Source organism: Coregonus lavaretus, assembly GCF_964263955.1.
Source record: "Coregonus lavaretus genome assembly, chromosome: 17".
Taxonomy (NCBI): domain Eukaryota; kingdom Metazoa; phylum Chordata; class Actinopteri; order Salmoniformes; family Salmonidae; genus Coregonus; species Coregonus lavaretus.
In genome coordinates this window covers 25,051,218-25,074,101 of record NC_140004.1, presented here as the reverse complement: position 1 = coordinate 25,074,101, position 22,884 = coordinate 25,051,218, and the positions used below count along the sequence as shown (strand labels likewise).

At 42.6% G+C, this 22,884-nt stretch overlaps 1 protein-coding gene across 1 annotated transcript in view; it reads right to left on the bottom strand.

The window, feature by feature from the left end:
- Positions 1–7,963: 7,963 nt before the first annotated feature.
- The window catches only part of LOC311144624 (inositol polyphosphate 5-phosphatase K-like), a 45,347-nt gene continuing 30,426 nt past the window's right edge, over positions 7,964–22,884 (bottom strand). Inside the window, exons 5-13 of the mRNA XM_084180668.1 lie at positions 18,305–18,421; positions 13,665–13,840; positions 12,422–12,533; positions 12,164–12,273; positions 11,840–12,047; positions 11,478–11,615; positions 11,247–11,330; positions 11,029–11,133; positions 7,964–10,806 (exon numbers count right to left, since the gene is read on the bottom strand). Coding sequence (XP_084036794.1) covers positions 10,507–10,806; positions 11,029–11,133; positions 11,247–11,330; positions 11,478–11,615; positions 11,840–12,047; positions 12,164–12,273; positions 12,422–12,533; positions 13,665–13,840; positions 18,305–18,421 — 1,350 coding nt within the window. The 3' untranslated portion in view covers positions 7,964–10,506. The remainder of the gene's footprint in view (positions 10,807–11,028; positions 11,134–11,246; positions 11,331–11,477; positions 11,616–11,839; positions 12,048–12,163; positions 12,274–12,421; positions 12,534–13,664; positions 13,841–18,304; positions 18,422–22,884) is intronic.

Genomic DNA, 22,884 nt, shown 5'->3' with positions numbered 1-22,884 from the left:
TGGAGCGTAGGGGTTGGTAATGTTCTCTAGTTGCGCCGTGATTTGCTCAGTGTTCTGTCACTCATGGGGACACTACGTCCCCACCAAATCTTAAGGTTGAGATCGAAAATTCAAGCCACTTGGGTGCTGCCATAGAGTTACATTAGAAGTGCCCATCCAAGAAGGCTCAAGGTCATTGGCCACAGATAAAATGATGTCAAATCACGTTATATCTACAGTAGCTTTGATTGGACTGATCATGTCAACATCATACTTTCAAAATCTTAGCTAGCAAGCTAGCAGTCATCATTATGAATCAAGTCGACAATCTACTGGCAAATCCTTTTTAATCCTTTAAAAATTAAGAGAAATTATAGATAAAACGAATCGGTGCTCATCGGCCATTGGACATAAACATTACATAACAAGTTGGAAATCTGATAGATTAATTATTAATGACTAATTATTACACTCTGAAACTGTGTGAGATGTGTTAGAATCTACTACCTGGTAATGTGTGAGTGTAGGACCAGTAAAGACTATGACATTGAGCTACTATTTAGCAATATGAGTAAGAGTTAGACCAGACAACAAAGGACAAGGAGAACTGTCTACAGACAACTGAGAAACCAAGATAAAGAGGCCTCCCAATTTAGGGAGGAGAGAAACGGTTAGGCTTTTTAAGGAGTATGAGGACGGCAATAACTAAGGAATGCATGTGTGTGTATGTATGTGTGTGTGTATGCATGTGTGTGTGTGTGTGTGTGTGTGTGTGTGTATGTATGTGTGTGTGTATGTGTGTGTGTGTGTGTGTGTGTGTGTGAACTGATGGCCAGGAGAGCAATTATAAAGTGGAAAACTACAGCCTGCCTAAAGAGGGGAGGGATTTTTGTATGACGTATGAGTATAAAAGATGGACTCTGAAATTGTGATGGCAGAATTCTCAATTAATAAATCTCTGACTATGCAGACCGGAACTCTGTCTGTTACTTAAATCCCAAAAGACTTACAACCTTTTGGGAGACGCACAGAGACACTGAAATAGTTTGTTAAATAATTCACTTAACAGCTTGGTCCTTCGAGCTCGGAATCCAATACCTGCCTCTGTCATTCCAGGTAACTCTGAAAACCGTTGACAGGCGAATGATACATTCGTAAATAGAAAGTCCTGCCCTTTGACCCTAAGGGTTAAGACAGGCCAGAGGACACCTGATTAATGACAGAGACGGTGACGGAATCCAAACCTACATTGAATCTCGGCTGCAAGGATAAGGTCAGTAGTCTTTATTCATTAATTGGGGCAGTCTGGGATTGCTCAGGGTGGGTCCGTAACGATTCACGGTAATAGGCCATTACCAAAAGAAACTACCCTGTATTCAGAGAACCTGTAGTAGATTATAGAACAGTAATGTTCAACAAATAATCCGGGATAAAGAAGTACAGGGAGGGGTGTACACCAGAAGGAATTAAAATAGCATGTGTGAGAAATAGAATATTAGTAAAGTCAAAAGTCACAAACAACTGTAGATTTTGCCGTAACTCTATCTGTTTCATGAAACTGGAGCCTTACAAACTCCGGGTTACCGATGGTGTTAACCAATAATCATGTAAGGTTGTATACGTGTGAGACCTAATATTTGCTCAAAAGTCACATCTATGAATAATTCCAGGTGGTTGTATAGAAAAGAGGGAGAACCCATTCCTGTTGTATGAGACTGTCAGGAATGATCAAGATTACATTGTGGGGATAAATTCCTCCGTAGAGTATGAGATAATTCTGGGGGACTAGTCAAGACTAGCTATACAGAAAGGGGTGATTCCAGTTTAGGGTATATATGTTTTCTTATGAGAATAAATGTGTTATCTGTGCTCAAAATAATCACCAGGGCAGACAAAGGGCACCTCAGGGTGAGTATCCTCCGGCTAAGTACCCCTTCCAGCAATTGGAAATGGATTTTATAGAGTTATCACGGAGTGAAGGGAAGAAATTTAGAGTAACCCCAGATAAAGATGGGTTATCCCCCATTGAGAAAGTGTTTGGAAGACCTTACAGAATGCCACAGTTGGCAGGACCAGAACAGGCAGACATAGAACTAGAGAGTACACTAGCAGAACACATGAGAAAATTGTTCGTTAACCATACCCGTATGTCTAAGAATTTGTGTCCTACAGGAGAATTAAAGGAGAAGGTGATTCATAGTATATAACCTGGAGACTGGGTGTGGATCCAATCGTTGAGGAAAAAGGATTGAAAGCGGCTACGCTGGGAGGGACCATACCAAGTCCTATTGGTAACTGCCTTCACTATAAGAATAGCTGAGAGAGCCACTTGGGTCCACGTTACCCACTGCAAAAAGGTAGGCCCACATACCAACACTGTTGAACACACACAGAGTTAAAGAGAAGAACTGAACCACTAGGGTTCGGGGGTAAACTCTGTTAACGAAGAAACCCTACCCCGACCTTTCATCACTGTGGGGTGGTTATAGAGGTGTGGGTATGGGGAAGTAACAGGAAGGTGGGTCAGGGACAGGATTGGGATGGCGGTTTTTGGGATTTTGGGGGACTCTGAGCTGCATCATCATGTTAACCATATTATGGATTAATCCAGGTCAACCTAAACAGGGAAATGATGCACTGATTCGATCTCGTAGAAATACTGAAACCAAGAAAGACTATTGGGGGAATGATTATTTTAATAGTTAAAGTCAGTTCAGGACAAGATGGGGGATTCAAGATACCATTCGACTTCTCCCATGAAGAGATAGGAGGTTTTGGGGGCTTTGGTAAGAAGGGGGCGTGTACAAGAAAGTTAGGTCCTAGAAGGTATGGTAAATACATTTGCACTGGGGAACGCTCATGTCCTTGGGCAAGGGTGTTTAAACATACCTGGGGAACATACTATGAGAATGGAATGGACGCAGCACACCGATGGGGAATTAAACAAACCCATGATAAATGTAAAACGGAACTGGTGATAACGGTAAAGTCAATTATGCAAGATGACATAGCAAGGAACTATTGGGCCTGTGTTGATGATTTCGGGGCAGATATATGTTTGAGGTTCATTTTTCAGGAGAGAAATGAATCTTCCACCCCCGAGACAGAACAGCAGGTAGATCTAATGTTATCAACAGAGGTATCAACAAATAGTCTAATACCCCTTGGAAGGCCCTCAGAAGGAATCCTAAATAGCACTAAACCACCAAGGGTAGAATATTTCATCTTGCAGGAAATGAACCAAGGAGAAGTAGAAGGGATTTCAAATGACAACTTCTGGGTAAGGTGGATGAACTACACAGCTAGGGTGTTGGGTCAAACTAATTGTTATGCCTGTTTAACAGGTAGGCCAACCCTTGTAACTGCACCTATGCCTCAGACCATGTTCTCTTGTGTGATAGATTTGGGATCAAACCAAACCTCACCTAATTGTTCTGATATTAAAATAACCACTCTTAAAAAGGATAATACTAAGGCACCCCAATTCACCATGAACCCCAGAGATTATCAATGTTATAGACACCAAAGTAATGCGAATCACAGATCAAATTGGAGAAGGGTTTACAACAAAGTTTTTCTGGTGGGTTACAATTGATACAAATGTTGACTGGATTAATTACATCTACAAAGGTTCGTTAATTAGACAAGGGATGCAGTGAAGAGAATCTCAGGCCAACTATCCGCCACCTCACTCATGACCTGCAGAATAGTTTGGTTCTCGAAATGCTTTTAGCAGAGAAGGGCGGATTTACAAGATGGTGGGAGGTCATTGTTGTATGTTTATCCCCAACAATACAGCCCCAGATGGTACAGTAACTAGAGCACTGGCAGGTCTCACTGCATTAAGTAAAGAATGGGCTGAGAACTGGGGGGTGAATACATCAATGACTGGTTGGTTTGATCAAATGTTTGGTAAATGGAAAACTATTGTTGTAGTGTTGCTTGGTGGAGGACGACGATGATTCAGATAGTTTGAGACTGGATGTTTTCCTAGAACTATAAATCTCTAGTTTAAAAGTTATTGTAATGATCTTTTGTGTATTAAAGTCTTGTTTTAAGTATGATGTACTAGTTAACCGATGTTGCAGGATGTGATGAAGCAAATGTTCTTCACTATAGGCTTAGACTGTTGTTTCCAGATAGGGGGTAAACAGGTTAGGCACCATTGCTAAAAAGTAACGTTACACTTTTAATCATGGGGTAACCCTGATGAACCTGTATTGAATGAGACAATTTTTAATGTTTTTATATGCAAATCAACTTATATGCTTAAATGTGTGTGATTCATTTCTATAACAACATATATTTTGTGAGTATGTGTGTAATATTTAGTCAAAGGGTGGATTGATGGATTAATTATTAATGACTAATTATTACACTCTGAAACTGTGTGAGATGTGTTAGAATCTACTACCTGGTAATGTGTGAGTGTAGGACCAGTAAAGACTATGACATTGAGCTACTATTTAGCAATGTGAGTACGAGTTAGACCAGACAACATAGGACAAGGAGAACTGTCTACAGACAACTGAGAAACCAAGATAAAGAGGCCTCCCAATTTAGGGAGGAGAGAAACGGTTAGGCTTTTTAAGGAGTATGAGGACGGCGATAACTAAGGAATGCATGTGTGTGTATGTATGTGTGTGTGTATGCATGTGTGTGTGTGTGTGTGTGTGTGTGTGTGTGTGTGTGTGTGTATGTGTGTGTGTGTGTATGAACTGATGGTCAGGAGAGCTATGAGTATAAAAGATGGACTCTGAAATTGTGATGATAGAATTCTCAATTAATAAATCTCTGACTATGCAGACCGGGACTCTGTCCGTTACTTAAATCCCAAAAGACTTACAACCTTTTGGGAGACGCACAGAGACACTGAAATAGTTTGTTAAATAATTGACTTAACAAAATGGCAAATTCAACAATGAGTGGTTTGGAAGGAATCAGTGGCTAACTGCAAGCATTGCAAAGCAATCACTAGCCTGCTATTCAGTGGAGTGGGTGTGAAATCCAAGTCTGGGTTTAAGGGTCTCTTTTCCAAGTTTAAAAGGATAAACATTCAACATTGGCCATGCTGTCAATCCAGCATGATTTATGCCATGCTCAAAACAACTGGAAACTCAGAACTGGGAAATCTGACTTCAGTGAGTTCAAGACAACTGGGAACTCTGAAAAAAACGAGCTCCAACTGGGAACATTTTGAATGGTCATCCAACTTTTAATTGCAAGTCGGAAACTCTGGCCTCTTTTCCGGAGCTCCGACCTGAAGATCACTGACGTCATCATGATTCAACCTTGTTTTTTTCCGAGTTCCCAGTTGTCTTGAAAGCAGACTATGGCTGCCCCACCCAGTTTGATGACACAATTTGCCCACGAAGGACCGCCGCGCCCCCTCCCTGTTCAAGTGAGCACAGCACAACAAGGTGAGTCCAAAAATGTATTGTATGCTGCTGCATAAATGACGTAATATGCCAGGGAGATATGTATACTGTAGCTAAGAAGGTAATAATACATGTATGTTGTGTAGTAAGCTGTTAGTAGCCCATGTGCCTCACCCTAATAATTTGGTCCCTTTCCCCCTCTTAATTTCGCCTACTGTTCTGACTTGGTGGTGCACATGTAGCCTATAGCCTGTTTAAGAGAAATGTAATCATCGAATATTGTAAGAGCTATCATTGTCTGCTTATATGCCCCCTTTATTTATCCTACGTTTCTGACTTGGTGTACAGGGAGAATACTGTAAGAACGGCCCATGTTCTGAATTCTGTCGCTGTACATTTCAAAAGTGCTGAACAAATAGTTATATTGACTTCGTTTGTCCTAGCTCGCTCATTAATGTCTTAATCGAAATTACAGATTGCCTCTCATCCGCTCATCGTCCCCTTATGCCATATTTTGTACTTCTCAATTGTCAGTAGAAACCACATTTGTTTAAGCAAGTCAGCCATATCAGCTATGTTTTTTAAAAAGGCAGGCTGAATGAACTGTTTCGCTGCCAGACAAGGCTCTGCTGATAGACAGGTGTAGCAGTGGTAAGGTGTTGGGACTGCTGTTGGGACTCTGCTGTTGGGACAGCTTTATGTAGGCCCTAACAGTTTGTGGGCGCCGTTTGTCACCGTTATAGTGCAATTAATGTATTGTTTAGTGTTGTGTTGTGGCTTTGCTGGCATACATCTAAAAAACTAAAACAAATGTTTTACCCCACCAAGATTGACATGCTAAAATCGCCACTAGTAGTGACACATCATCCAAAGTGTAATTAATAACTTCACCATGCTCAAAGGGATATTCAATGTCTGCTTTTTTTTTTTTTTACCCATCTACCAATATGTGCCCTTCTTTGTGAGGCATTGGAAAACCTCCCTGGTCTTTTTGATTGAATCCTTGTTTGAAATTCACTGCTGTATGTGTGGGGTACAGAGACGAGGTAGTCATAAATAAATCATGTTAAACACTATTATTGCACACAGTGAGTCCATGCAACTTATTATGTGACTTGTTAAGCACATCTTTACTCCTGAACTTATTTAGGCTTGCCATAAAAAAGGGGTTGAATACTTATTGACTCAAGACATTTCAGCTTTTAATTTTAATTAATTTGTAATAATTTCAAAAAACATAATTCCAGTTTGACATTATGGGGTATATTGTGTGTAGCCCAGTGACCAAAACATCTCAATTTAATCTATTTTAAATTCAGGCTGTAACACAACAAAGTGTGGAAAAAGTCAAGGGCTGTGAATACTTTCTGAAGGTACTGTCTCTGATTTAGCTTATCAACCAGATAATAATTAGGTAACTCTCCAGGAACAGGGTTGAAGAGGCCTGTCATACAGTGTCACAACAAATGCAATGCAAGCCAACAATAATAGTTCCCAATCAAGTGGCATCTTAAAATATATTCTTCAGGTTCTCCACGGCTGAGGCAAGCTGACTGTGTTGCATCCCAGCATATTTTACATCCCTCAGGATTCAACGGTGTTGATGCTTTGCCTCCAGTCCTCTCCATCGCTCCGACAGGCTTGGTGATGTGTCCGCTCCTGATGTCCACCAGAGTTTTCTGGGAGTTCTCGGTTCCCTGTCGGAACTCGTCCACAGAGGAACGAGTGTACACTGGAGAGAGGAGAGAATCAGGGAGAGAGAGTGAGCCTTCCAGCAGTGGACATAACTTTATTCAAAATGTCCGGAAAATGACCTTAACGTTTCTATCATTCATCCTTACCTTGTGTCACCCTCCTGTCCATCTCGCTGACGTGTTTCTTGATCAGGCCGGTGTTCAGGTCCATGAGTAAGCATCTGGAGGGCACTGTTCCCTGGCTGCGCTCCTCCACTGGAACACTCAGAGCCTCGACCAGACTCACATATCCAGGTAGAAGGAGAGGGCCACTGAATAAGCAATTCAAATCAACAGGCTTTTGGATATATGACTGACACCTGTACGTACCCCGTCTAGCTGGGACTGGATGGCAGCCTCGGGAGTGGGGACAGACAATTGTAAATGGTTTAGGGCTTTACATTAATGCAGCCAATGTAAAGGCTAAATACATTATTTTCTACCTTTAGTCATACTTCTACTATCTAATCTGTGTAAGCGACCAATACACTTTGATTTGAATACTAGAAGAGTCGTGGGTCTTTAGGTTTAGGAAATATGTTGGTAGAATAAAAAAATAATGTTAATGCTTCCTACAATGACTATTGTAGATCTGACCTGGTTTTTGTTCCTTAATAACCAACACTGAAAGTACCTCATAGCGTATGCCTCCTTTGTAAGGGGTCTAGGGGTCTTCTCCTCTGTAACCAAACACCCCCAATACAATGAGGTGTCTGAGCATTGTATGTTTTATAATAGAGCTCTTTCTTACAAATCACTGCAACAACATCAATGTAGTGCAATAAAATAAGTTCCTTATCAGGGTGGTCAATGTTCTTTGATCTGGCCGACTGAAAACAAGAAAGACTCAGAGATCACACCAGCTATACAGCTTAAAGAGGGGTTTTATTTTTTGACCTGGACAGAGGTGTTGACCTGGAAAGCAGAGGGGTTCCCCCTCTGTGCCCTGACCCCCTGACCCCCCTGGATGGGTCCACACCCTGCTCTCTAATATCAACATTCAACAACTAGCCAATTCAAGCCTCTGTAATGTTGTCCAGATGTTTTAATCCCAATCACATACAAGCTTGCAGAGCCAATACAGTTAACTAAAAATGACTTTTGAAAAGAGGTTGTTTATTTTTGCCTCCACATAAAACTATGTTGTGTGCATGAATAAATATAAAAGTAAAATAAAGATAAAACAAATATGTATACACTATATAGTCTATTCAATTAAATAGAACTTGAACTTCAAACCCTTTTGCTTTAAAATGATTCTCCCACACTTGCCAGCATAATTCAGGCTCTCATTTGACACAATAAAATAAGAAAATAAATGCATAATATTTTGACATTGATTGTCATATGTTCTCTATTTGATATTTGTCATTTACATACAGTGCATAGCCTACTCTAATCTGTTTTAAATACATTATAAGCTTTCAATAACATTCCTTATTCATATATTTTAAATTCCACATACAGTGTGGGAGAGAGACATTTCCAAAGACTAAAATAACAAAAGACAATTGAATTAGATTTTCAGATCTTTCCTTATCACCTTTTCTATAACCATACTTTGGATCAATTCAGTTATATTAATTGATACACATAATCAATGGATAACAACAACAAAAAACCAAGTTCACTTGTTCATATGCAGCGCTGATCATTTACCTTGGATGAGCTTCACACCATCTACAGTGTATTTTGTATCATTTAAATAGGATGAAATAAATTGTCTTGTTGTTCTGCAAGCAAACTATTTCAGTCTTTCATTTTCCTTGTGTAGCTACTATATCTAGCATATCATTTTGTGTTTACACTGTCATTATAACATTTTTTCCAAACACTTCTCAACAGCCGGTTATTTTACAAAGACTAGTCAAAAACAGCACTTTTAACGGCACAAAATCACAGTACCGGAATGTACAGTATGTCCAGAAAACCATGCAAGCGCATACACACATCACTATCAGTCATACACAATTACACACTCACTTTTGTAAACCCAAAAAACACACACACACACACACACACCCTTTCATAAAACACACTCATACAGTGGCATACATACATGAACGCACACACAATGAATTTCAGTACAACAGCACACACTGTCCTAAGCTAACAGCCCATAGGTACAAAGTGTCTAGGGTGGCACATTGGAGGTCACAGGCTAACAATCCAACACATCACTACTAGTGACAGAACAGTTTTAGCTAATCACCATCACCAATAGAGAAAAAGGGAGAGAGGGGACACGAGAGCGAGAGAGAAAGAGGAAAAAAGAGAGGTGAAGAGCAGAGAAGAAAATAAGAGAACTGGAAACACCAGTACCCTGAAGGTGAAAATGTTTTACCTTATTTTTTCATCATGGCATTTAAGTGACCCATGCAGTCAAGCCTTAGGATAGTTTTACAAAGACCTGCCGCTCAGAGGTGAGCTCACAACTCACAAGAGTCTATGAAGAAGGGCAGGTACCCATATACTACACCTAGCATTTAGAACTCTGTCTAACACAAAGGATGCTATTGGAATCACATTTCTCTATTTTCATCTCCTTGGCCCAATTCCTAAGGCAGGGGTAGGCAACTTGATTCAGCCGCGGGCTGATTTTTGTCGGATCGGATGGTCGGGAGCATAATTATAATAATTAGTACACTGCAAACTAACCACAACTAAGCCCAAAAATTAATTGTATTTGAAAATAACATTAATTTCATACCTTGATTACATTGAAACCCAACCACATGTCTCTTTTATTCGTGGGAATACTTTGGAACAGATTTACTAAATTAAAGTCATTTGTTGCTGAATTCCTTGAAATTCTACAGTCTTTTTTGACCCAAAACTCAAATGAAAAACCACTTGTGGGCCGGGTTATTACTATTTGCGAGGAATGTTCCCTTTGGGAGTCAAACTAATCGTTCACCTCATCAAAAGACAGCATTGGCTCATGCTCACACACATGCTACCCTGCTGACTAAGCCACCAGGGCTGATAACGAGGGCTAAATATTATGCTGCTTCAAAATATCTGTGAAACAACTGGCGATATGGACCCAAAATGAATTTGGTGGCCAATTCCCTCTGCCTGAGATTTGGAAATGATTTGCCATGTAAGGATCTCTTAAAATCAGCCAAAAGCTCCCTGTATTTTCTACGCCTGAGAGGGAAGAGTGACAGAGTGAGAGAGAGAGTGTGAGAGGAATGAGAGAATCTACTGGGAGATATACATTTGAAAACAGTTTATGAAAAATCACACAAGACAAAGTAGTCTTCCTGTACCAGAAGCCTAACCCCAGTCCTGAAACAAATGGCACCCGAAAATGTACATTTTCAATAAAGGAAACATACAATACAGTACAGTGCATCATGTATAAAGAAACCACACAGAGTTGGTCATGTGAGAGCTGGATAACAGGGGCTCCATCACAACCCTCTATCCCCAGCCTCAGCTGAGGCCTTCTCCTTCACCCCATCTGTGGTGTTGTGGGCCGAGCCAAGCTGCAGCTTGAGGCCCTTCATTTCGGGCAGCGCAGGGCTGCCACTGCGGCTACGGCTGTGGCTGGGACTGCGGCTATGGCTGCGTCGGGCTCTGTGCTTCTTTTTCCGGGGGCTGGGACTGCGGGACATGGTCTTCATACCAACCACGGTGCTGTCATCCTCAGAGGTGAAATCAGAGCTGTCGTCAGAGGGGCTACCGGCGGGGCTGGATGTGGGCAGCTGGATCTGTAGAGGAGAGATGAAGGAGAGGAGGAAGAGATAGAGAAGGAAGAGAGAAGGATCAAGGAAAAGAAGAGCATAGGGAAGTAGCACAGGAAAGGGTGAAGATCAAAATGAAGGAGTGGGGATGGGTGTGGAATAACCAATGTAGAGTTAAATGACCAATCCCATTATACTTCAATGTTTTATATATTTACCATAAAAACCAGACAGCATCATTGTAAGTACCTGAAAAGGCTCTGTCACACCCACGAGGGTGCTCATGTTGTTGCTATAGTAACACAAGATGAAGTCTCCTGAGCCCTTGGGCAACTCTTCCTCAGTAAAGGTCACCTGCAGAGGTAAAGACAGAAAAAGAGGGAGAGAAGAGTCAAAACACATAAAGATACAGTACCATGACAGGGTTCTACAGTTCATTTATGTGTGTTATTAAAAGTCGCCCTTACCTCGTGTTCTACTCTATGGTAATCAGCCTCCTCCTGCTTGGCCCACACATAGCCTACATAGTCCTTATGGTGTTTGAATCCCACCTGGGGAGGCAAAGGCAACACCAATTCCTGATTTTACAAAAACTCTTAATGTCTTAGCTAATTATTACTTTATCATGACACATTATCTGGGTTACTTCAAGCTTTGTTAATAATTGAAATCCACACTAGAAGGTTGAGAGTGAGAACCTTGTACAGCCCAATCCAGTCCCAGGAGCTACGAGCGAAATTAGGCGCAGCCTTGAATGTGCACGTGGCATCTGCAATGCTGTTCCACTCATCCTCCACCATGATCGTCACCAGGGCGTTGTCCACCTTATAGGGGAACTACACACAGCATTCTGGAGGTCAATATCATCACGGTAGATAATCAATAGAACAAAACATCAACATCTCTCTCCAATATAATACAGCATCAACATACAGTCTGTAGAAATCTGTTTATTACAGGTTACAGGGGCGTTTTGGGTAAAGTTATGTGCATGTCACAACTCAGTTGACAAGTGGGACATGGGGGGGAGAGAGAGAGAGAGAGAGGGGCTGTGTCTCACCTGGAGGGTGAATATGGAGGAGACAGGCTTGTGGTCGCTGACCATGTACTCCATGTGACTGCGGTAGAAGTGCTGGGTGACCTTGATTCCGCTGCTCAGCCCTAAAATAGAGCCTCTCTTACCAGCATTAGGGGCCGGCCCAGAGGGAGCTGTGGCCCTGAGACGCCACAGGATCCTGTCTGTCCACGCAGGCTTACGCTTCTTCCCACTGAGAGAGATAGAAAGAGAGAGCAGGTGGGTTAAGAACTGTGATGATCAGAACACTCATCTCATTTGATCTTTACGTCAAAGAGGTGAAAGGTGGACCCCCATGTCACCACAAACCTTGTATCGTATGTATCTGTCCCCACGTCAAACTTGTAAGTGGGGGGGAATTTGAGAGGCCCCTCCAGAAATCCCCCCAGCACCGACTCGCTGTCTTTGGCCATGTTCAGCTGTAGAATGGGGGATAACAGTGAATAAGGTTTAAATGAAGTGTCTCTTTTATTTTGGTCTCTGAATGCCTTCTAGTGGCATCCTCTACACATTACACTCTCTGTTTAAGACTTCATAGTGGGCCTTCATCTTGAACATGCATCTCACCTGGTCTTTCTCCCACAGCATGGTGAGTTTGTTGTTATCAATGGCTGCTTTCACTGCCGGAATTTCCAGTTCATCAATGCGGAAATTCAGATCTCCAAACCAGAACACCACACTGTGGAGGAGGAGAATAGTGGACTGAGAGCGGAACTGTAAAGATGCCTTTAACAATAAGGTATGTTCTCTAAATCACACAAAATATTTGCTTTTGGTTAGGTATATTGATGGCTAAATGAGATACTCCTTTTAGTGTAACCGTAACTACACCCTCTATATCTTTATTGGATACAAGGGAGGGTGGACCGTATGCTTTCTTATGATTGCAATGTCGATGAAAAAATAAAATGCAATCGCTATTTAGACTGCCTGTTTGTGTTGTGCTTATGTTAGCAATAGCCTACTGTTACAACAGACAGTAGTTTGTTGTACAACACGTCGGTAATGTCTATTGTACAACACGTTGGTAATGTCTATTGTACAACACGTTGGTAATGTCTATTGTACAACACGTTGGTAATGTCTATTGTACAACACGTTGGTAATGTCTATTGTACAACATGTCAGTAATGTTTATTGTACAACACGCCAGAGTTTGTAGACTAGGCTACACAAGACAAAGACGTCCGATCATCGCCGCAGGGAGGAAGGAGGGGGAAGCGGTAGCAGAGTGTGTCACGACTTCTGCCAAGGCTGCCCCCACTGCTGGTTCGGGCAGGCTTCGGTGTTCGTCGTCACCGGAGTACTAGTTACTGCCGATCCCATTCTCATCACTCCACTTGTCATGTCTTGTCAATCACACACACCTGGTGCTCATTCCCCTAATTAGTATGTGTATAAGTGTTCCCTCTGTTCCCCTTGTCTTTGTGAGTGATTGTTTGTTGTGAGAGCGTGTAGCTACATTTCACTGTGTTATTGCCAAGGTGGATGTTTTCCCTTGTACAGTTTCGTTTGACGCTTGGAGCGTTTGATTTATGCAAACGGTTGAAACTCTGGACTTCGGTATTTTACCTCCTGCGCCTGACTCCTCCTTTCACACCTCGTCACAGAGTGAGCAGCAGCTACATAAAACATCTACATAGAGAATCTCACACATGACCAGAAGTTTCGGGACCTTTAGCAGGTCCAAAATGAAAATTTAAAAAAGGTCCGAAAAAAGTCAGATCAGCAGCTACACTGTTGTTTATTTGTGCAAGTGCCTGGGTGCAAACTTAAGTGAGTGTGTGCGTTCATATATATAGTGACTAACTCGTGGTCGAGCACCCCTGTGGCAGCCTGGCCTTCAAACTGCTGCTGCTGCAGGATGCTTTCAAAGTCTTCCATGCGCTGCTCCGAGTTCTCCATGTGGGCCGGCAGGTGGCAGTTCAAGAAACAGATGGTGTGACCAAACACAGACATGCGCGCACTCACACCCCCTTTATTACCCTAGAACAGGAACGGAGAAAGGAGAGGGAGTGAGAGAATAAAGGAAGGGGTAGTGAGAGAAAAATAGAGGAACAGAATAAGGTTGAAGATTGGGGACAGGAGCAGAAGAATGGCAGGATTAGTATGATGGGATAAAACATTCAATTTGCAAACTGAGAGAACAAATGGTACGAATAGTAGCCTAGCCTATGAGACACGCCCCCAGTGCGGAAACCTATCTGAGGGCAGGAAGTTTGCGGATACATGAATGACCAGTGAAGAACATTATCAATATTTAACGTGCTCTATGTGAGTGAAGGCAGGATGGAGCCGTGTGGTTCCTCCTGCTGCTCTCCCTCTACAGCTCTGACCTACTAAAATACAAGAGATGACAAAGCAGAGGGAGAACTGCAGAATGTGCTGATGCTTATCTGAGGTCATACAGAGAGGCAATAGAAAGACTTCACAGTGAATTACTACATGGACCTTTATGCATCCCTCAGGAAAACAGGCAGACTGACACCCTCTGCACACTTTGATCAACTGCATGGGCTTTCATTACCCTTAAAGGGTACATCATAGGAAATTGATTATTTTAAGTTCAGATAAAAGAGCATATATATAAAAAAGGAGTCATTTACATATCTAAAGAAATTATCTGGGGAGTGTTTAAAGGGATACTTTGGGATTGTGGCAAAGAAGCCCTTTATCTACTTCCCCAGAGTCAGATGAACTTGTGGATACCATTTTTATGTCTCTGTCTGCAGTTTGAAGGAAGTTGCTAACTAGCATTAGCGCAATTGCTTACTAGCATTAGCGCAATGACTGGAAGCCTATGGTAACTAGCGCAATGAGGAAGTGTATCGTAACAGCTAGCATGCTAGTTAGCATTGGCTCACGAAACTACCTCTAACTTCCTTCATACTGGATGCAGAGAAATGGCAAATGGCATCTATGAGTTCATCTGACTCTGGGGAAGTAAATAAAGGGTTTCATTGCCAAAATCCTGAAGTATGCCTTTAAAGGTAGACTCAGCGAAATGACGCCACAAGCAGCACCATAGATATTGAGATGAGTGAGATGCAAGACTTCGCTTTCACAGTCACACTGACTTCGCTTCCAAACATGTGCACGGGTTCGCTTCACGTTGTTCACGGCGTGGAAGCCAGGTCACCAAAACAGCAGAGAAGATGAGCCTCGCGCATCAACGCTCTTAGTTGTTGTGGAAATAGACCCAATATGCGGTTTACTTTCTGCATCTATGTCATATCGCTGAGTCTACCTTTAATGCTGTGAACCATAAAGACATTCTCTCCACCTTCAGAGGTATGGAGGCAGCACATACTTCCAGACAAGCTTTGGGTACAGCCTGCCCAAACATAACCCTTCCTGCTAAATAATGAGAAGTAAGGGAAACAGAGAGGCCAACAGAAGCAACCCTGGAGGGGAGGTCGTTTTTCATCCTTAGCACTGTCTGGCTGTCCTTAGACTGACTTGTTGTGGGAAGGCTTTTTAAAGCTAGAAGTTGCTAGATCCATTTTTTGACATATAAATGAATGATATATACCAATTGAGTCTTGAAGAATATAACATAAATGCCTCATGAGCTTAGTTCAACTGTCGTACCCCATCAGAACCCAAAATATATGCTTGTTTTACTCCAATGTTTGTAAACAATGTACTGTAAATGTAAACAAGTGCTGCAAAAAATATCAAAATATGGTTAAAACTATAAATTGTAATATTATGGATGGTCAGCCATTGCATCCATAGCTCTGTCTATGAATTTGAGAGTGGTAAAATTTCTCCAGACTTATCCCTCAGCTTTTTACCAAAGAGGTGGGGTGCCTCCTTTTTATTGTTTCAATAAAAACATTTTGTACAAAAAATTAATGCACTCATTACTGTAAGTCGCTCTGGATAAAAGCATCTGCTAAATTACTAAAATGTAAATGTAAAATGTAATTAAAGATTCTAGCTCTAAGGGTGGGTCAGTTCTGATTGTGCACTTCAGTTCAATAGTGCTGACATTCCCACTTCTATATCTTAGCCTAGAGTGTTGGGGCTGTCTTCATTAATGTGGTCGGTCTGGTTCTCTGTCAGTTGGTCATTAGGATAAGTCAGTGTTAGGGATGGGAATTGCCAGGGACCTCACGATACGATATTATCACAATACTTAGGTGCCGATACGATATGTACAGTTGAAGTCGGAAGTTTACACACACTTAGGTTGGAGTCATTAAAACTTGTTTTTCAACCACTCCACACATTTCTTGTTAACAAACTATGGTTTTGGCAAGTCGGTTAGGACATCTACTTTGTGGCTATGAGTCAGCCTTTTTCCTGGCTCTCTCTGGCTATGAGTCGGCCTACAGTGCCTTGCAAAAGTATTCACCCCCCTTAGCATTATTCCTATTTTGTTGCATTACAACATGTAATGTAAATGGATTTTCATTTGGATTTCATGTAATGGATATACACAAAATAATCCAAATTGGTGAAGTGAAATTAAAGAAATAACTTGTTTCAAAAAATTGTACAAATAAATAACGGAAAGGTGGTGCGTGCATACAGTTGAAGTCGGAAGTTTACATACACTTAGGTTGGAGTCATTAAAACTCGTTTTTCAACCACTCCACAAATTTCTTGTTAACAAATTGCTTGTCACCTATAGTTTTGGCAAGTCGGTTAGGACATCTACTTTGTGCATGACACAAGTAATTTTTAAAACAATTGTTTACAGACAGATTATTTCACTTATAATTCCCTGTATCACAATTCCAGTGGGTCAGAAGTTTACATACACTAAGTTGACTGTGCCTTTAAACAGCTTGGAAAATTCCAGAAAATGATGTCATGGCTTTAGAAGCTTCTGATAGGCTAATTGACATCATTTGAGTCAATTGGGGGTGTACCTGTGGATGTATTTCAAGCCCTACTTTCAAACTCAGTGCCTCTTTGCTTGACATCATGGGAAAATCAAAAGAAATCAGCCAAGACCTCAGAAAACAAATTGTAGACCTCCACAAGTCTGATTCAACCTTGGGAGCAATTTCCAAACGCCTGAAGGTACCACGTTCATCTGTACAAACAATAGTACGGAAGTATAAACACCATGGGACCACGCAGCCATCATACCGCTCAGGAAGGAGAAGCGTTCTGTCTCCTAGAGATGAACATACTTTGGTGCGAAAAGTGCAAATCAATCCCAGAACAACAGCAAAGGACCTTGTGAAGATACTGGAGGAAACAGGTACAAAAGTATCTATATCCACAGTAAAATGAGTCCTATATCGACATAACCTGAAAGGCCGCTCAGCAAGGAAGAAGCCACTGCTCCAAAACTGCCATAAAAAAGTCAGACTATGGTTTGCAACTGCACATGGGAACAAAGATCGTACTTTTTGGAGAAATGTCCTCCGGTCTGATTAAACAAAAATAGAACTGTTTGGCCTAATGACCATCATTATGTTTGGAGGATAAAGGGGAACGCTTGCAAGCCGAAGAACACCATCCCAACCGTGAAGCACGAGGGTGGCAGCATCATGCTGTGGGGGTGCTTTGCTGCAGGAGGGACTGATGCACTTCACAAAATAGATGGCATCATGAGGAAGGAAAATTATGTGGATATATTGAAGCAACATCTCAAGACATCAGTCAGGAAGTTAAAGCTTGGTCGCAAATAGGCGTTCCAAATGGACAATGACCCCAAGCATACTTCCAAAGTTGTGGCAAAATGGCTTAAGGACAACAAAGTCAAGTTATTGGAGTGGCCATCACAAAGCCCTGACCTCAATCCTAAGGAAAGTTTGTGGGCAGAACTGAAAAAGCGTGTGCGAGCAAGGAGGCCTACAAACCTGACTCAGTTACACCAGCTCTGTCAGGAAGAATGGGCCAAAATTCACCCAACTTATTGTGGGAAGCTTGTGGAAGGCTACCCGAAACCTTTGACCCAAGTTAAACAATTTAAAGGCAATGCTACCAAATACTAATTGAGTGTATGTAAACTTCTGACCCACTGGGAATGTGATGAAATAAATAAAAGCTGAAATAAATAATTCTCTCTACTATTATTCTGACATTTCACATTCTTAAAATAAAGTAGTAATCCTAACTGACCTAAAACAGGGCATTTTTACTAGGATTAAATGTCAGGAATTATGAAAAACTGAGTTTAAATGTATTTGGCTAAGGTGTATGTAAACTTCCGACTTCAACTGTATTGCGATTCTCATGATTCTATATGTATTGCGATTCGATACTGTGATTTTATTGCAATTTGATGTTCAAAACATATTGCTCACTATATGTCTGCTGCAGAGAGACAAGAGAGAACATGATAAAATTGGTCAAATATCGATATAATATCATCCCAAAATGATATTGCGATATGTAACTAGCTATTTTTTCCCCCCATCACTAGTCAGTGTGGACAGTTTTGTGTGGTTCTCTGTAGGATGTAGTCTCAGCTGGCAGGTTTCTCACCCAGTAGCCCCCCAGGCCGGTGCGGGTGGTCTCTGTCTGCACCCCTCGGAGGAAGGGGAGGTGGTAGTACTTAGCAAAGACCAGCAGCAACACCCCCTGCATCCGCTGGGACGTCACCTGAGAGAGAGCGAGAGAGCGAGAGAGAGGGAGAGGAAGAAAATAGAGGGAGGGAGACAGAAACGGGAGAGAAGTTGTAAGATAATGAGTCACAATGTAAGGTGATGGGGGAGGTAATTTGTCTCCTGCTAAATTTGACAGTTAGAAATCAATTTGCCTTTATAGACGAGCTGATTGCCTATAAAGCCTACTGATAAGTGAACATGAGAAGCGCACCTATGAGTTGCTTTTATTCACCCATGCTCTTCTAGTCCACCAGTCAGTGGGATAGTGATTACTGTAATCTCTAGGCAAATTAACACCTCTGTTTTATATCGCCAAGTTTACAGTGGCTTGCGAAAGTATTCACCCCCTTGTCATTTTTCCTATTTTGTTGCCTTACAACCTGGAAATAAAATGGATTTTTTGGGGGGGTTGTATCATTTGATTTACACAACATGCCTACTACTTTGAAGATGAAAAATAATTTTTATTGTGAAACAAACAAGAAATAAGACAAAAACACAGAAAACTTGAGCGTGCATAACTATTCACCCCCCCAAAGTCAATACTTTGTAGAGCCACCTTTTGCAGCAATTACAGCTGCAAGTCTCTTGGGGTATGTCTCTATAAGCTTGGCACATCTAGCCACTGGGATTTCTGCCCATTCTTCAAGAGAAAACTGCTCCAGCTCCTTCAAGTTGGATGGGTTCCGCTGGTGTACAGCAATCTTTAAGTCATACCACAGATTCTCAATTGGATTGAGGTCTGGGCTTTGACTAGGCCATTCAAATCAAATCAAATCAAACCTAATTTTATTTGCCACATGCGCCGAATACGACAGGTGTAGACATTACCGTGAAATGCTTACTTACAGCCCTTAACCAACAATGCATTTATTTCTTAATAAAAAAGTAAAATAAAACAACAACAAAAAAGTGTTGAGAAAAAATGAGCAGAAGTAAAATAAAATAACAGTAGGGAGGCTATATACAGGGGGGTACCGGTGCAGAGTCAATGTGCGGGGGCACCGGCTAGTTGAGGTAGTTGAGGTATTAATATGTACATGTGGGTAGAGTTAAAGTGACTATGCATAAATAATTAACAGAGTAGCAGCAGCGTAAAAAGATGGGGTGGGGGGGCAGTGCAAATTGTCCGGGTAGCCATGATTAGCTGTTCAGGAGTCTTATGGCTTGGGGGTAGAAGCTGTTGAGAAGCCTTTTGGACCTAGACTTGGCGCTCCGGCACCGCTTGCCGTGCGGTAGCAGAGAGAACAGTCTATGACTAGTGTGGCTGGAGTCTTTGACAATTTTGTGGGCCTTCCTCTGACACTGCCTGGTATAGAGGTCCTGGATGGCAGGAAGCTTGGCCCCAGTGATGTACTGGGCCGAACGCACTACCCGCTGTACTGCCTTGCAGTCGGAGGCCGAGCAGTTGCCATACCAGCCGGTGATGCAACCAGTCAGGATGCTCTCGATGGTGCAGCTGTAGAACTTTTTGAGGATCTGAGGACCCATGCCAAATCTTCTCACTCTCCTGAGGGGGAATAGGCTTTGTCGTGCCCTCTTCACGACTGTCTTGGTGTGTTTGGACCATGATAGCGGTTGGTGATGTGCACACCAAGGAACTTGAAGCTCTCAACCTGTTCCACTACAGCCCCATCGATGAGAATGGGGGCGTGCTCAGTCCTCTTTTTTATCCTGTAGTCCACAATCATCTCCTTTGTCTTGGTCACGTTGAGGGAGAGGTGGTTATCCTGGCACCACACGGCCAGGTCTCTGACCTCCTCCCTATAGGCTGTCTCATCGTTGTCGGTGATCAGGCCTACCACTGTTGTGTCGTCGGCAAACTTAATGATGGAGTTGGAGTCGTGCCTGGCCATGCAGTCATGGGTGAACAGGGAGTACAGGAGGGGACTGAGCAAACACCCCTGAGGGGCCCCCGTGTTGAGGATCAGCATGGCAGATGTGTTGTTACCTACCCTTACCACCTGGGGGCGGCCCGTCAGGAAGTCCAGGATCCAGTTGCAGAGGGAGGTGTTTAGTCCCAGGATCCTTAGCTTAGTGATGACCTTTGAGGGCACTATGGTGTTGAATGCTGAGCTGTAGTCAATGAACAGCGTTCTCACGTAGGTGTTCCTCTTGTCCAGGTGGGAAAGGGCAGTGTGGAGTGCAATAGAGATTGCATCATCTGTGGATCTGTTGGGGCGGTATGAAAATTGGAGTGGGTCTAGGGTTTCTGGGATAATGGTGTTGATGTGAGCCATGACCAGCCTTTCAAAGCACTTCATGGCTACAGACGTCAGTGTTACGGGTCGGTAGTCATTTAGGCAGGTTATCTTAGTGTCCTTGGGCACGGGGACTATGGTGGTCTGCTTAAAACATGTTGGTATTACAGACTCAGTCAGGGACATGTTGAAAATGTCGGTGAAGACACTTGCCAGTTGGTCAGCACATGCTCGGAGTACACGTCCTGGTAATCCGTCTGGCCCTGCGGCCTTGTGAATGTTGACCTGCTTAAAAGTCTTTCTCACATCGGCTACGGAGAGCGTGATCACATAGTCATCCGGAACAGCTGGTGCTCTCATGCATGCTTCAGTGTTGCTTGCCTCGAAGCGAGCATAGAAGTGGTTTAGCTCGTCTGGTAGGCTTGTGTCACTGGGCAGCTTGCAGCTGTGCTTTCCTTTGTAGTCTGTAATAGTTTTCAAGCCCTGCCACATCCGACGAGTGTCAGAGCCGGTGTAGTACGATTCAATCTTAGTCCTGTATTGACTCTTTGCCTGTTTGATTGTTTGTCGGAGGGCATAGCGGGATTTCTTATAAGCGTCCGGAGTAGAGTCCCGCTCCTTGAAAGCGGCAGCTCTACCCTTTAGCTCAGTGCGGATGTTGCCTGTAATCCATGGCTTCTGGTTGGGGTATGTACGTACGGTCACTGTGGGGACGACGTCATCGATGCACTTATTGATGAAGCCAGTGACTGATGTGGTGTACTCCAATGCTATCTGAAGAATCCCGGAACATGTTCCAGTCTGTGCTAGCAAAACAGTCCTGTAGCTTAGCATCTGCGTCATCTGACCACTTTTTTATTAACCGAGTCACTGGTGCTTCCTGCTTTAGTTTTTGCTTATAAGCAGGAATCAGGAGGATAGATTTAAGGTCAGATTTGCCAAATGGAGGGCGAGGGAGAGCTTTGTATGCATCTCTGTGTGTGGAGTAAAGGTGGTCTAGAGTTTTTTTTCCTCTGGTTGCACATTTAACATGCTGGTAGAAATTAGGTAGAACGGATTTAAGTTTCCCTGCATTAAAGTCCCCGGCCACTAGGAGCGCTGAATCTGGATTAGCGTTTTCCTGTTTAGTTATGGCCTTATACAGCTCATTGAGTGCAATCTTAATGCCAGCATTGGTTTGTGGTGGTAAATAGACAGCTATGAAAAATATAGATGAAAACTCTCTTGGTAAATAGTGTGGTCTACAGCTTATCATACGGTACTCTATCTCAGGCGAGCAAAACCTCGAGACTTCCTTAGTATTTGATTTTGTGAACCAGCTGTTGTTTACAAATATACACAGACCGCCACCCCTTGTCTTACCGGAGTCAGCCGCTCTATCCTGCCGATGTAGCGTATAGCCCGCTAGCTGTATGTTGTCGATGTCGTAGTTCAGCCACGACTCTGTGAAATATAAGATATTACAGTTTTTTATGTCCCGTTGGTAGGATAAGCGTAATCGTAGGTCATCTAATTTATTTTCCAATGATTTAAGATTGGCTAATAGGATTGATGGAAGAGGCAGTTTACTCGCTCGCTGTCGGATCCTTACGTCCAGGATATCTCCGTCTTTTTCTCCTGCGAATGACGGGGATTTGGGCCTTGTCGGGTGTCTGTAGGGTATCCTTCGCGGCCGCCTCGTTGAAGAAAAAATCTTCGTCCAATACGAGGTGAGTAATCGCTGTCCTGATATCCAGAAGCTCCTTTTGGTTATAAGAGACGATGGCAGAAGCATTATGTACAGAATAAATGACAAATAACGCGAAAAAACACACATAATTGTACAATTGGTTAGAGGGCTGTAAAACGGCAGCCATCTTCTCCGGCGCCATCATCCCATTCCATTCCATTCCAAGACATTTAAATGTTTCCCCTTAAACCACTCAAGTGTTGCTTTAGCAGTATGCTTAGGGTCATTGTCCTGCTGGAAGGTGACCCTCCGTCCCAGTCTCAAATCTCTGGAAGACTGAAACAGGTTTCCCTCAAGACTTTCCCTGTATTTAGCGCCATCCATCATTCCTTCAATTCTGACCAGTTTTCCAGTCCCTGCCGATTAAAAACATCCCCACAGCATGATGCTACCACCACCATGCTTCACTGTGGGGATGGTGTTCTCGGGGTGATGAGAGGTGTTGGGTTTGCGCCAGACATATCATTTTCCTTGGCCAAAAAGCTCAATTTTAGTCTCATCTGACCAGAGTACCTTCTTCCATATGTT